The 15,537-nt window shown below is 37.6% G+C and overlaps 1 protein-coding gene across 19 annotated transcripts in view; it reads left to right on the forward strand.

Moving 5' to 3' along the window:
* The window catches only part of LOC117430764 (potassium voltage-gated channel subfamily KQT member 2), a 49,203-nt gene that overhangs the window by 7,341 nt on the left and 26,325 nt on the right, over nt 1-15,537 (forward strand). For all 19 annotated transcript variants that reach the window (XM_059003866.1, XM_059003876.1, XM_059003867.1 and 16 more), the window contains exons 2-8: nt 9,389-9,479; nt 9,814-9,940; nt 10,940-11,115; nt 12,578-12,703; nt 12,874-12,984; nt 13,509-13,604; nt 14,014-14,108. In XM_059003866.1, the coding sequence (XP_058859849.1) occupies nt 9,389-9,479; nt 9,814-9,940; nt 10,940-11,115; nt 12,578-12,703; nt 12,874-12,984; nt 13,509-13,604; nt 14,014-14,108 (822 nt within the window). The remainder of the gene's footprint in view (nt 1-9,388; nt 9,480-9,813; nt 9,941-10,939; nt 11,116-12,577; nt 12,704-12,873; nt 12,985-13,508; nt 13,605-14,013; nt 14,109-15,537) is intronic.

A 15,537-nucleotide genomic window follows, 5' to 3' on the forward strand; every position in this document is an offset into this window, starting at 1 on the left:
TTAAGAGGAAACGTTGTGTGTGTGTGTGCCCACGTGACTATAAACAACCAGTAGACCTAATGCCTGAATTAATAATGAATTTGTTTCAGGCTTTCTGCTGCACTGTGCTGACTTCGCTAGAGCAGGAAAGCAGACAATTAACCCTTTAAATACCAAGGTGTGTTCACCACCACGATTGAAAACTATATTGAGCTACAGTATAACTGGGTGGTTCATCAAAGTCTGTGTTCTTATCAAGTAGAAATTAAATACATGTGGACTGTGAATTAATTGAGTTAATAGGGTTGTGAGATACAGCAACTTTTAATATAAATTTATCCACACAATCATAAACACAAAGGGCACACACCACCTTTAGTTCCAATACTTTAAGTGTTCATTGCTCGATGAGTACAGAGATTTCATGCCAAAATACCTGCAAAAATTGTCATAATGGTTGCGACCGTTTTTTCTTTTCAGTATATGTATAAACTGTATAAATACAACTCTTCCAGAAGGGCTCGTCAGATTGGCTTTTAGCTTGGAAGAGCTGAAGAGGTGTTTAATTTAATGCATCCTCAGTTTCCATGGTGCTCTCATTTACGTTCACCAGACATACAGTACCTCTCTTTGTGAACATTAATTTAGTGACCCTCTCCGCCTAACCTCTAATAGAAGCGGTAGCACTATGCCTGAAGAGGCAGAGGAGTCCATGGTTTAACTGCAGAAATGTAAGTGTGGCTGGGTTTTCAGTTTGTAACATAGAGAAGCAAGGGAAGCAACGGAAACGTGGTTTTCTTAAGTGTCTTTCAGAGAGGTTCTTATTGACCCTGATGGTGCGTTATAGCCTAAATGCTCCCAACCTAACGTTTATAAATATTTTAAATGTCTTTGCAATGTGTGGTATAAATATAGTTCATTTTTTTAAACCTGCCTTAGAAATGTTGTTTTGGAAAATAAATGACCCATTTGGAGCCTGAATATACAGCATACCTTTGATCAATCAGAGTCTTGTTTGTTAATGTAGTTGTTTTACAATTCACAGTTCATTTATTACTTTAAAAAATGAATGTTTTCATAGATAGAAATTCATAGGTAACACACCACATAACAGATCTGCATACTGAGGAAAAATAAAGCATACCAACGCTAAATTCAACGAAAAACAACAGGTTGTATTTATAAATGCCATTTCTTAACTGTACTGTTGGGACAATACTGTGTATATAAATGTAATACCTGGATTAAAATTATCTGCCGATAACCCAAAACATTATAAGGAATGCTGTGACCTACTTTAAAAATCTTTAAACCGTTTTAAGATATCAAGTTGCTGCTACAGCAGTAGCTCACACTCGTCTGCACGTGAGGAATGGAGGTCCCACAGGTATAGCATTAGTGCTACACTCTAGCCACTATTACTAAGAGATGTGTGTAGCCTCCTTGCTCCTGTCATTCAGATCCAAACCTACAGTATTCTTGAGGGGCACTAGACGATTCTTCCAGATATGCTGGAAGCAGGATATCAGTGAGGTTACAGGCTCCTAGTTTTAATATATCTTTTGAAGAATACAAAGTAGAATCTGCTTGTAGTGTTCTTTCACCCCTCCCTGTCTCACCTCTGGAAACAGAACATCTGGGTCCATCGTTTCTCAAGTGCGTTGTCGGTCTTGACTTTGACAGAGGTTGTCCTTGCACACAGCCCTGTTCTCTTCCTGACCTTGAAGGTGGAGAGTGTCTAATCTGCACTAGCTGCAATCAGCCTCTGAACTTAACCTGTTACAATCTGGTACCTTTGGAAGAGGCTCTTTTAAAGAAGAAGTAGCCTGAAGTGTAATTTTCATTGAAACTATTGTCTGGTGTTTACCATCATTTGGTGTGACCCTGGGTTCTGTTGCTCAGATGTTGAGTTATTATCATTTTTCTTTATATCTGCCTTATCCAGGTTTGCTTGGAGTGTGCCTAGAGTATTATGTCTCATGATCTATATGGAGCATGTTCTGTCCCAAGACTTGGGATTCTCTAGACAAGCTCACATCATATCTGTGCTTTTGGCACTGTAAAGTAGACTGGATGCATGTGGTGATGGTTATGGGAATCATCATTTTGACCTGCTTTTAAATAAAGCAAGCAAACATCAAAGCATGTCAGTATGAAGTTTGACTGATCTTCGACACTCAGAATGATCGATGACGTGTTTGTCTGTGAATTTTTTTTAACTAAATAACATCACAACTGTATTTTAGGAACATGTGATGCTGTAAAATACACTTTTATAGATACCTGTGAATGTTCCCATCTTCCTGCCTTAGCACATACTCCCAATCTGCTATGAATATTAAACAGCAGTGATAACTGTGCCTGCAGCCCAGTGAGTACAGTAGCTAGCGATTTCACCCAGATTGTGATACATAATGCACATTTTAAATAACATGCAGCATGTGCCCAGACAATTTATACAGAGAGAACACCCCTCGGGAAGCAAGCAAAGTGTTCTTATAGCTGAAGTGTTCTCTAAGACGGAGTTAGCCACCAGACACAATATGAATCAATAAATAAATAAATACATTTGTATTACTTAGGGTTAACTTAATGTTAATAAACTAACTGTCAAACTAAATTAACACAGCATCCCTACACAAGTTACAAAATGCAGCAGCAATAGACATGCACCTTATTTAACAGAATGGTGAAGAAACACACCAGAACGGGAAACACCAAATTGCTCAGCGACTTGAATTCAGGTTTTTTTCCAGAGCTCAAACAATTTCCAACTTTGTGTAGCAAGAGAAACAGCGACACATTTTGCTGTTTGTTTACATGCCATTTTTTAGTGAATACAAAATAATGTAATGCCGGTTCTGGAAATATTTAATAAACCAATCAGTGTACCTCAAGACACTATCGCGATGACAAGTTGCCTTTTTTTTACAAAACAGTACTGTATCTGTTGTGAATGAATCGCTATTGGTGCCAAGAAGGTTTTAAGTGAAGTTCCTGTTCCTTTTAGCTGGAGCATTTATAATGGGAAAAATCAGTTTCACTACAAGGGTGTTCCATTAGGCGACGTGTTCTCTGATATGTGGAGACTACTGTAGAAAAATTATTTTTGAAAGTCCATTAGCATTGAAATATATGGTATCATATTTAATTATAAGAGTTACAAAGATTAGGATGGCATAGAAAAGTAACACCTTAAAACATTATCAACTGCCATTTCTCAAATAGGGCAATAGGTAGAGTACTCATTTCTTCTTACTAATGAAATTGCATCCTGAGGCAGGACAGCAGGAGAGAGCCCTGCACACTATAAAACGGGGCAGGACAAAGCCCTGCTGTAAAGTGTTTGTTTTGCTTTGTATTATTATCATTTATTATTTATAAATATGACAGTGAAAAGTCGTGCCTTGTTTACTGTTTGGCAACACTCAGTCATCCCTGTCACACATCCCCTTCAGCCTTTTTACACATTATATTTCTGTCTTCATCATAACTATTGCTATTGAAGTGCACCGTGTATACTGTAGATGCAGATCTACTTGCTGTCACTAAAGCACAATTTGATCAAGGGAAGGGAAGCAACAGAAACGTGGTTTTCTTAAGTGTCTTTCAGAGAGGTTCTTATTGACCCTGATGGTGCGTTATAGCCTAAATGCTCCCAGCCTAACGTTATAAATATTTTAAATGTCTTTGCAATGTGTGGTATAAATATAGTTCATTTTTTTAAACCTGCCTTAGAAATGTTGTTTTGGAAAATAAATGACCCATTTGGAGCCTGAATATACAGCATACCTTTGATGAATCAGAGTCTTGTTTGTTAATGTAGTTGTTTTACAATTCACAGTTCATTTATTACTTTAAAAAATGAATGTTTTCATAGATAGAAATTCATAGGTAACACACCACATAACAGATCTGCATACTGAGGAAAAAAAAAGCATACCAACGCTAAATTCAACGAAAAACAACAGGTTGTATTTATTAATGCCATTTCTTAACTGTACTGTTGGGACAATACTGTGTATATAAATGTAATACCTGGATTAAAAATATCTGCCGATAACCCAAAACATTATAAGGAATGCTGTGACCTACTTTAAAAATCTTTAAACCGTTTTAAGATATCAAGTTGCTGCTACAGTAGTAGCTCACACTCCTCTGCACGTGAGGAATGGAGGTCCCACAGGTATAGCATTAGTGCTACACTCTAGCCACTGTTACTAAGAGATGTGTGTAGCCTCCTTGCTCCTGTCATTCAGATCCAAACCTACAGTATTCTTGAGGGGCACTAGACGATTCTTCCAGATATGCTGGAAGCAGGATATCAGTGAGGTTACAGGCTCCTAGTTTTAATATATGTTTTGAAGAATACAAAGTAGAATCTGCTTGTAGTGTTCTTTCACCCCTCCCTGTCTCACCTCTGGAAACAGAACATCTGGGTCCATCGTTTCTCAAGTGCGTTGTCGGTCTTGACTTTGACAGAGGTTGTCCTTGCACACGGCCCTGTTCTCTTCCTGACCTTGAAGGTGGAGAGTGAGTGTCTAATCTGCACTAGCTGCAATCAGCCTCTGAACTTAACCTGTTACAATCTGGTACCTTTGGAAGAGGCTCTTTTAAAGAAGAAGTAGCCTGAAGTGTAATTTTCATTGAAACTATTGTCTGGTGTTTACCATCATTTGGTGTGACCCTGGGTTCTGTTGCTCAGATGTTGAGTTATTATCATTTTTCTTTATATCTGCCTTATCCAGGTTTGCTTGGAGTGTGCCTAGAGTATTATGTCTCATGATCTATATGGAGCATGTTCTGTCCCAAGACTTGGGATTCTCTAGACAAGCTCACATCATATCTGTGCTTTTGGCACTGTAAAGTAGACTGGATGCATGTGGTGATGGTTATGGGAATCATCATTTTGACCTGCTTTTAAATAAAGCAAGCAAACATCAAAGCATGTCAGTATGAAGTTTGACTGATCTTCGACACTCAGAATGATCGATGATGCGTTTGTCTGTGAATTTTTTTTAACTAAATAACATCACAACTGTATTTTAGGAACGTGTGATGCTATAAAATACACTTTTATAGATACCTGTGAATGTTCCCATCTTCCTGCCTTAGCACATACTCCCAATCTGCTATGAATATTAAACAGCAGTGATAACTGTGACTGCAGCCCAGTGAGTAGAGTAGCTAGCGATTTCACCCAGATTGTGATACATAATGCACATTTTAAATAACATGCAGCATGTGCCCAGACAATTTATACAGAGAGAACACCCCTCGGGAAGCAAGCAAAGTGTTCTTATAGCCAAAGTGTTCTCTAAGACGGAGTTAGCCACCAGACAAAATATGAATCAATAAATAAATAAATACATTTGTATTACTTAGGGTTAACTTAATGTTAATAAACTGTCAAACTAAATTAACACAGCATCCCTACACAAGTTACAAAATGCAGCAGCAATAGACATGCACCTTATTTAACAGAATGGTGAAGAAACACACCAGAACGGGAAACACCAAATTGCTCAGCGACTTGAATTCAGGTTTTTTTCCAGAGCTCAAACAATTTCCAACTTTGTGAAGCAAGAGAAACAGCGACACATTTTGCTGTTTGTTTACATGCCATTTTTTAGTGAATACAAAATAATGTAATGCCGGTTCTGGAAATATTTAATAAACCAATCAGTGTACCTCAAGACACTATCGCGATGACAAGTTGCCTTTTTTTTACAAAACAGTACTGTATCTGTTGTGAATGAATCGCTATTTGTGCCAAGAAGGTTTTAAGTGAAGTTCCTGTTCCTTTTAGCTGGAGCATTTATAATGGGAAAAATCAGTTTCACTACAAGGGTGTTCCATTAGGCGACGTGTTCTCTGATATGTGGAGACTACTGTAGAAAAATTATTTTTGAAAGTCCATTAGCATTGAAATATATGGTATCATATTTAATTATAAGAGTTACAAAGATTAGGATGGCATAGAAAAGAAACACCTTAAAACATTATCAACTGCCATTTCTCAAATAGGGCAATAGGTAGAGTACTCATTTCTTCTTACTAATGAAATTGCATCCTGAGGCAGGACAGCAGGAGAGAGCCCTGCACACTATAAAACGGGGCAGGACAAAGCCCTGCTGTAAAGTGTTTGTTTTGCTTTGTATTATTATCATTTATTATTTATAAATATGACAGTGAAAAGTCGTGCCTTGTTTACTGTTTGGCAACACTCAGTCATCCCTGTCACACATCCCCTTCAGCCTTTTTACACATTATATTTCTGTCTTCATCATAACTATTGCTATTGAAGTGCACCGTGTATACTGTAGATGCAGATCTACTTGCTGTCACTAAAGCACAATTTGATCAGCAGAGGCAGCAGTGTAGAGTAGTGGTTAGAGCTCTGGATTCTTGACCGGAGGATCTTTGTTTCAATCCCAGGTGGGGGACACTGCTGCTGTACCCTTGAGCAAGGTACTTTACCTAGATTGCTCCAGTAAAAACCCAACTGTATAAATGGGTAATTGTATGTCAAAAATGATGTGATAACTGTACAATGTGAAATAATGTATAATGTGATATCTTGTAACAATTGTAAGTCGCCCTGGATAAGGGCGTCTGCTAAGAAATAAATAATAGTAATAAATTGGCTTTCAGTTTGTATAGCCCTACAGTACCAAAGGAGGGCAAGCACTAGTGACATTTTAAATTAACTAACAAATAATACAACATGTCAAAATGACAAGGTAGTTATTGATTGGTATAATCTTACATGGGTTCCTAGAACCAAAAACGAATCCAATATAAAAGAAATATTGATATCTTGGGGAAATGGTACTGAAACAGGATCTCCAGCACATTAATGTCTTTAAGAATGTTATTTTGCTATAATGCTATTGTTTTTTATGACTTTTCCAAAGTATAATTTATGAAGCTATCTGAGAAAATAGTTATCTCAGATTATCTTGTAGTCTAATTGATAATTAGGGCTTGCACTTTTCGGTTTTTATTTTCCAAATCTCTACCTCCCTTTAAATGTTAATTAGTAGTTGTTAAGCTGTCTCTGCATCCCAATAAAGAGGAAACTACTAATTAAAGACTGGGGTTAAGATCGTTTTTGTCTTTGCTACAAATCAAAGAGAATTGAAATGATGGACTTGCTATCAGTACTGGGTATTTTATACTGAAAAGAAAATGTGTCAGGACAACTAAACGAGTGAAAATAACAAAAGCACAGTGACAAACTAGGCGACGGCAAGAATGAAATGATGAGATGAACAATTAACAATTGTCATGTCTGCTTGAAAAAAATACAAGAAACAGAATCAGGCTCAGTCAAGATATGAAGGTAAAAACAAGTGACATTATTGTGTAATTAACAGCTTTTTCTGAGTTTAAGAAACAGAATCGACTCAAAATAAGTTTAAAGGAACGTCATGTGATCAAAAATAAAACCTGAAAACTTCAAGCCCTACTGATAAACTGAAGTTCCATTAGTAGAAACCCTCAGCACAGTATCTAGGGTACCTGTTTATCCTGTTGTCAATAACAGTGTGCCAGGAACATATTACATACTTGCACTGACATCTCTCGTTATCGTTTTTTGAATGGGATTAGACCAATTGTAGTGTTGTCTAATCCAACAATGTGATCTGAAATCCCAAGGATAACTGAAATCATCCTCTTACTGGAGCAAGTTAAATTCAATTAGATAATCATCTGCAAAAAGTGTAATCCTATTACTCCAATGCTGTGGTAGTGTGTTTCAGCCCTTGTCCTTACAGGAAGAGGAAGGCATTGAGTTATTCCCGTGCACTCCATTTATAAGAATTACTGATATAAGAATCAACTGCATATAGTGATCAAAACCACTGGGACAAAATCATTCCTATACTAACCATGCTAACCCTTTTAAGAATCAAGCAATCCGCTTATAAGAATCATTTTGGGGCAAACTGATTGCATGTAATATGATACTGTATCAAGTGCGATGACGTGTACAGCCAATGCAGCTGTTTTTGAATTTGAATTTGATCACATCTCGCGTGATTAGACACGTACACAGCGTGTACAGAGTATAATCCCTGGTCTGCAGTGACTCCCAGTAGAAAAAAAGCAAGTTGTGCAGTTTACGTGTGAATCGACATTTCAGGAAAAAGAAAGACGCTTTGATGCAATGACCCAGGGAAAACTGGATAAGTTTGTAGTCAAACAGTGACTGCGCCACTGCATTGGCAGGTATATATTTTTTTTGTTCTCTGTTAGTGAAAATTTGTTTTAATAAAGTGAATACACATTCATTGGATACATACTGAGTACAGCACTGTTATTGCGTAATATTCATGTAGAGGGAGGGGGATTGCGTAGCGGCGCCGTGAGGAGGGAGGGTTGTGGAGCTTTACATTTCCACTTAGTGAAAAACTGTGAGATTTGCATCACAACTGTAAAAAAGCAAGCCACAAATGCATAAATGCTATGGTAGTCCTAACAATAAACTGTACTGTACTGTACTGTAATGTCATTTTAATTCAAAGGCCACGTAACGCCGCACAGCAATGAAACTAGGCACCCTCACGAGAGGATCACTTCTCAAGTATACTGTAGTAAAATAGGATTCTGCAGCCTTGAGTAAATATATTCATGATCATATAACAAGTTGCTTATCCACAGGGACTTGTCTTGATTGTTTTGATGTATTGTCCTCAGTGATTGAGCACCATTGACTTTTGTATACTGTATTTAAACTGCTGATGCACAGAGGCACGTTTTTGCAAATTGTAATCATATCGGTCCGTTTTTAAGGGACGGATGTGATTCTTATAAATGGAGTGCACTGTAATGCAATCACACACCTCTTTTGGATTATACACCATGCTGCAGTAATGAGACTGGCATTATTTATATTGGCTTCTCTGGTTTAAACAAAATCGCTCAGTTCATTTTTGGAAGACGGTGGGGCGGCACAGGATTACTCATCCTTGATTTAGTGAAAAACGATGACAGTATTCGGAAAAAGCCATCAGGATGAGACATATGTTTTTTTTTTTTGGTAGTTAGGAATTTCTATCTTTTAAATAGCGAATCGATGTACTGGACTGAATACTTTTTGTAAAGCGTTCTGCAGCAACAATATAGTTCAACAGTTACAGATTCAAACCATGTGCGCTATTTGGAGCAACAGGAAATCTGCATTTGACAAATTTTTCCAGGTCAGCAACTTGGAGAAGTTCAGATACAGGTGTTAGCTTTTAAGCAGTTTGTACAAATAGACTTTTTAAGCACCATGGATTTGTCCAGTCCTTTAGACGTGCCAACACTCATTAACATCTAATAAGAATGGATCTATCCACTGCAGCACGTAATGAGAAAAAACGTGCATTAACAATGTGAAATTTGTGTTCTTCTCTTTCAGTTTTCTCTTGGTGTTCTCCTGTCTGGTGCTGTCCGTTTTCTCAACAATCAAAGAATATGAAAAAAGCTCAGAGAATGCACTTTATATTCTGGTAATTAGGCTTCAAATCCATTAACTGAGATTTAACTTCCCTGCTTCAAAGCAGAAGCAACTTATAACGATAGAAACGTGATAATAAAGCCAATTATACAGAAAAAAACATTTTTGCATTGCAAATAAAAACAGGCGTTTTTTGTTTTTTTTTAAATAATAAACTCATTACTTTCTGTTATTCAGTGTGCAGCTTGTTGTAATTTGGTGGTTAAGCTACTGTGGATAAAGCTGACTGTAGTTTATTTGATAGCTCAAGTTTTCAGCTGACTTGTAGACTGAATCGGATGATCAACAACGGCAGGTTTTTAAAACTATAACCTGTCTCTCTGCAGGAAATTGTGACCATTGTTGTTTTTGGTGTGGAGTACTGTGTGAGAATCTGGGCAGCTGGCTGCTGCTGTCGTTATCGAGGATGGAAGGGGAGGCTGAAATTCGCACGGAAACCATTCTGTGTTATCGGTGAGAACACTCATTTCTAAACCTAAAGTAGCTTAAAATGCTATTTTATTCATTTTCTTCACTTTGTCTTTGTGTGATGTTTGCAATCGTGTTGGATGGTTCGGAGTTATGTTGTTCCCATATACAGCTATGGCCAAACATTTAGCATCATCTAGAATTTTAGGATTGATACATCATTTAAAAAAAAACCTATATATGAACCTAATTGAGATATTTTATTTAACATCATGTAATCAAAGACACTACAAAATAATATCTCAAAAGTCTACCGGAAGCCGTAATAGTAGTACAGTATTTCATGTCACATTTTTTTTATTTTTTCGTTAAGTACAGTATATGGAAAACTACAAAGCAGTATTATTATTATTATTATTATTATTTATTTCTTAGCAGACGCCCTTATCCAGGGCGACTTACAATTGTTACAAGATATCACATTATACATTATTTCACATTATACAGATATCACATTATTTTTACATACAATTACCCATTTATACAGTTGGGTTTTTACTAGAGCAATCTAGGTAAAGTACCTTGCTCAAAGGTACAACAGCAGTGTCCCCCACTGGGGATTGAACCCACCACCCTCCGGTCAAGAGTCCAGAGCCCTAACCACTACTCCACACTGTATGTAATTCAATATGTTAACGTAACATTATTCAGCAGGTTTCATTTGACTATATGAAGCAAAATTATTTAATTCTATGGGGTGATGCAAATTTGTTGGCCATACTATAATTTTCTCTGAGCTTGTCTGGAAAACTCATTCCATTCAAATCATGTGACAAAATGGCCTGTCAACTTGGCTAGTCCCACTAACTCACCCTCCCCATATGCAATATGTAGTTTTGGCCAGCAGAGGTTAAAAACAGAAACCTGGTTTGAATGAAATAGTTACAATTCTCCAGACAAGCTCAAGTGCCATCTGTCCAAGCTAAATCATTTTTATACGATCTTTGCTGATTTCCGGTTGTAACTTTTCTTTTCCCCACTCAGACGTCATGGTGTTGATTGCCTCCATCTCGGTGCTGGCTGCAGGCACCCAGGGGAATGTCTTTGCCACCTCTGCCATCAGGAGTTTGAGGTTCTTGCAGATCTTACGCATGATCCGAATCGATCGCAGGGGTGGCACCTGGAAGCTGCTGGGATCCGTGGTCTATGCACACAGCAAGGTACTTCTGCACTTCTTGTCAGAAGTAGCAGCTATTGCAATGAATTATAACTTATAGTAAACCCTTGAGGGTTGGGCAATCATGCAGCCGTGATTACCCCATTCCACTGTGCAGCACTGAACTATGTATTACTAACCTCCTTTTCCTTCTAAATTGGTTCCTTCCAGACGTAACCTTGCCTAATTATTTGGTAGATCAAGGTCACATTTTGAAAGGTTGCAGCAACGAGGATGTCATTCTGTCCGTGTCCAGAATACCCTGGGGTGTTCGTCTGTCCCGTTGCTCAATTGAAATAGGCTTGGTTTTACTGACTTGCAGGATTTTCTTTCCTTCCTTTTTTGTAATAAAATGACTGCTTTGCTGAAGTGAGAAGTCCCCACAGTAGCAATGAGACTAATGAAACAAAACTGACGTCATATTCCAAATCCAATTAAAGTAGCAGCATGCAGATCTCAGTGGAATAGACCAGTAAGCCTAAAGCGGTACTGCTAACTTAAACCATTGTATTTTCTTATAGAAGAAATTAACTCATTATTTCGTGTGTCTTTCTCCTGGTCCACTGATTGTTTAGGCACTGATGCAGTAAGTTAATTCTGCCTCATAGGTATACAGTCGATAAGCCTTTTAGAGCTTCACAATAAAATTTTCTTACAGAAACAGCTACAGCATCCTGTTTTATATAGCTAGAGAAACCGGAGATGGGAGCTGTATTTACTGTACTTTATTACTGTACAATGTATTTCTTCCACCGAAGTACATTAAATATAAAATATACTTCAATTTAAAGATAATGGTCTATACATCCAGTATTAACATCAAATATTAATATGTAATATGAATATTGTAAAAGCTTGAGGAATTTCCTCGGATGGATTTTGGAGATATGGTATAAATAAAGATGAACATAATGAATATTTGCTTCAGTATGAGACTAAAGATGCTCATGTCTTTGCAGAAGGGGGGTGGGGAAGGGAGAGAGCTGCTGAGAATGTAATTTATGTTGTGTGTGACACTGACAGGACGTGTAAAAGGGTATGGTGAATTAACTTCTTATAGATCTGAGATACAGTTGCTCTGGTCTTGTGGTAAAATAATTCATCCTGAACCTCCGGCACAGGATATATTAGCTCACCCTGCTCAGGCAAAATGTTTTTGTCTTTGTGCCTTTGAGCTACAGTATAATATACAAGTTATACGATTTGTTGCGTACACCCTGGTCACAGGACTTTTCCTCTCTGGGTGTCCACTGCTTTAAAGAAGACTTCTGTCATAGGGGTACAGCAGGTGCTTGAGATTAAGATTGTACAGCCTTACAGCACCTCAGCCCCCCTAGCCCATAGGATTACTTTGGATCCAGTGTGAAAGAGAGATTTGTATTACTCATTTGAAATGAGTTTGATCATACTGTATTTAATTGAAAGTAATTGGCATATTTAGGATATTCCTTTTGCCTTTCTTTAAGGAACTGATCACGGCCTGGTACATTGGGTTTCTCTGTCTCATCCTCGCCTCTTTCCTGGTGTATTTGGCTGAGAAAGAAGATAACAAAGAATTTGAAACCTACGCCGATGCACTCTGGTGGGGGCTGGTAAGTGCTTTTAATAAAGGTATGTATTAAAACAGCTGACCAGCTGCTTACCGTGGGGCAGGTTCGCTAAAATAAAGTCACCTGCTGCATTGAAGTAAATGCTAAGTGAAAATTGTTGTCAGGCACTATTTAAATACCGGGTAATCAATTCTGCTTTTGTTTCCATTTAGATTACCCTGACTACAATCGGTTATGGGGATAAGTATCCGATTACATGGAACGGGCGTCTTCTTGCTTCAGCCTTTACACTCATTGGAGTGTCATTCTTTGCACTTCCAGCTGTAAGTAATGTAGAACTTCATGCAGAGAACTTCAGGGCAGTGCTACCTCCATAAAGAACTAATACCTACAGAGGTAGCTTTCTCAGTAGCTACTGAACTGTGACAAGATCACACAAATATAATGGAGAGGAGGATTTACCATGTAGGGAGTGTACTGTGGTAGCAGATCATGCATATAAAGAACATCTCGTTAGTACCTGAGGACTTATATTAAAGAGAGTAGGCATGCTTTAAATTAGCATGGAAAGTGGTTTTACTGTTAGACTGCAAGTATTGAGTGTGGAATTGAGAAAGAAAAGGGTAAAAACTACAAACGATGGATCAGCAAGATTGTACAGGCAAAATGAAAAAGCTTAGAGTAGTGTTGTTTATATATATTTTTTTTTCTCAGAAAATGCAAACCTAGAAAAGTGTACTCTGCTGACCACCGGCTTTACACATCTTTTCAAATCTTTGCAGAAATATTTAGCACAAGTATTTAACTATTTTACAAGCCGCTCGTTTGTTTTTCTTTTGGTGTACAGGGCATCTTGGGCTCCGGATTTGCCCTGAAGGTTCAGGAGCAACATCGGCAGAAACATTTTGAAAAACGACGGAATCCAGCTGCGGGTCTCATCCAGGTAACAGACTTTTCAATGGCTTTTTAACAGAAATGTGTACAGTTCTTTTGACAAAGGTTTAGACTACAAGTCTTCAAACATGGGCTTTAACATCTGGGTATATATTTTTGAGACCGATAAAAAAGGTTTTATTGTTCACTTCTTTTTCACTCATTTTATTTTTTGCAAAATGAAGTAAAGCCGCTAAACATAACTAAGAGACTTTGACACAGCTGACCTGTGCTGGCCACATTTTTAACATTCTCAGCAGGTTTTTTTTGTCTGCTCTTTCTCCAGACCTTTCACAATAATACTACAATTGATGCATTTCTATGCTGTTGAAGTATAGCTTCAAGTACCATTTAATTTTTTTCAATGATTTCTACTGTCCTTCTGCATGGTTCAGAGTTTTGTTTCTCCTTTTCTTCAGGCTGCCTGGAGGTTCTATGCTACCAGTCTTACCAGGACTGACATGGAGTCGACCTGGAATTACTATGAGCGGACAGCGTCGGTTCCCATGTACAGGTACAGGATCTGTCTGCAGTGCACTAGTGCTGCTGAATGTGTACATTCAGTTATACATTTGCTGTTTTTAAGTGGTCTGGTTAGTTTGTTTTAAATCACAGAATGAATGTATAATTTCAAAACCAAATTTGTATTTAACAGCGCTTTCCTTAGCTTCTAATTCAGAATGATTTCACTGTGTTTAATTGGTCCTGGCTTGAGACTGAACATGTTCTGTTTCAACATCTCTTGACAATGTCTCTGTTGGACATGAATACCTAATTCAATTTAAGGATGTGGGGTGCAGCTCAGGACATTCGATGACGATGTGTATCTGCAAAATGTGTTGGGACATATATGTTACCCTGCAATGAGTTTCCTGACAGTATTGTGATACCTTGTGGTTAGATATGAGTTTTGAACACCTAATCATAATGTATTGAAAGATAAAATGCATATCTGGTTATCTTTAAATGCAAGGTGCTTCACATCAGCCTTTAGTCTGGGAGACAAATGGATTACTGTGATTGTGGTAATGCAAATTGAAACCTGTACAACAGATAATTTAGTTATTCTCATAGTTAAAAATTGATTTATTTATTAGATGGTTTCAAGTTGTTATGAGGAACACAAAATTACTCTATGGCTACATGGTAAGCTTGATACATCTTCTGTATTCTGTGTAATAAAATAGCATGTAAGAGATGCAAAATCACTGTGTGGGGAACCTTCTGACCACAGCATAACCCCAAAACCCATCTTGAAATTAAAAACAATAATACAAAATGTAACTGTATTAGATATTTTGCATCTCAAATGGTTTTGTCTGTTACTATCAAAAAAAATCTAATGCACACTAAAATGACTGTTGGCAGGGATATCTGGATATCACAAATCACTTTTCTGATGCTTACTGCAGGCAATAGAGCCAAACCAATATCCATAAGACTGTTGCCGAACGAAAAGACTTCACAACTCAAGCAGTATGCTTCTGGGAATTGCTGTTGCTGAATAAGCACTGGGGAGGGAGAGTGTATTATACACAAAGCTTAGCATTCAGGAAATGAAGGCAGTTGCCCAAAGCATTTCATTTAGTACACAGCATACCCACCCCATTACAGTATTATAAATCCCACTCATATAAATCTAAGCAATCTAAACTGTTTTATGAACTTTGAGCATCAAACTGTATAAATTGTGCAAATTAAAAAAAAAAAAGAAATACACATTCATATTTCAGCAGTAACAGGTTTAAACACTGATGTTGCATTGTATTCACATTTGGTCAGCTTCTGTTATGATCAGATAAAGAATGCCCTTTATATTTCCTATGAATAATGTGGTGTCTTTGGGACCCCCCTCCCCCAACAACAACACTAACACCCCTTTACCCCTTTTTAAACAACCACCCCTTTGTAATAACCATACAAACCCCTTTCTTGTACTTCTC

The sequence above is a fragment of the Acipenser ruthenus genome, chromosome 29, assembly GCF_902713425.1.
Source record: "Acipenser ruthenus chromosome 29, fAciRut3.2 maternal haplotype, whole genome shotgun sequence".
Classification (NCBI taxonomy): domain Eukaryota; kingdom Metazoa; phylum Chordata; class Actinopteri; order Acipenseriformes; family Acipenseridae; genus Acipenser; species Acipenser ruthenus.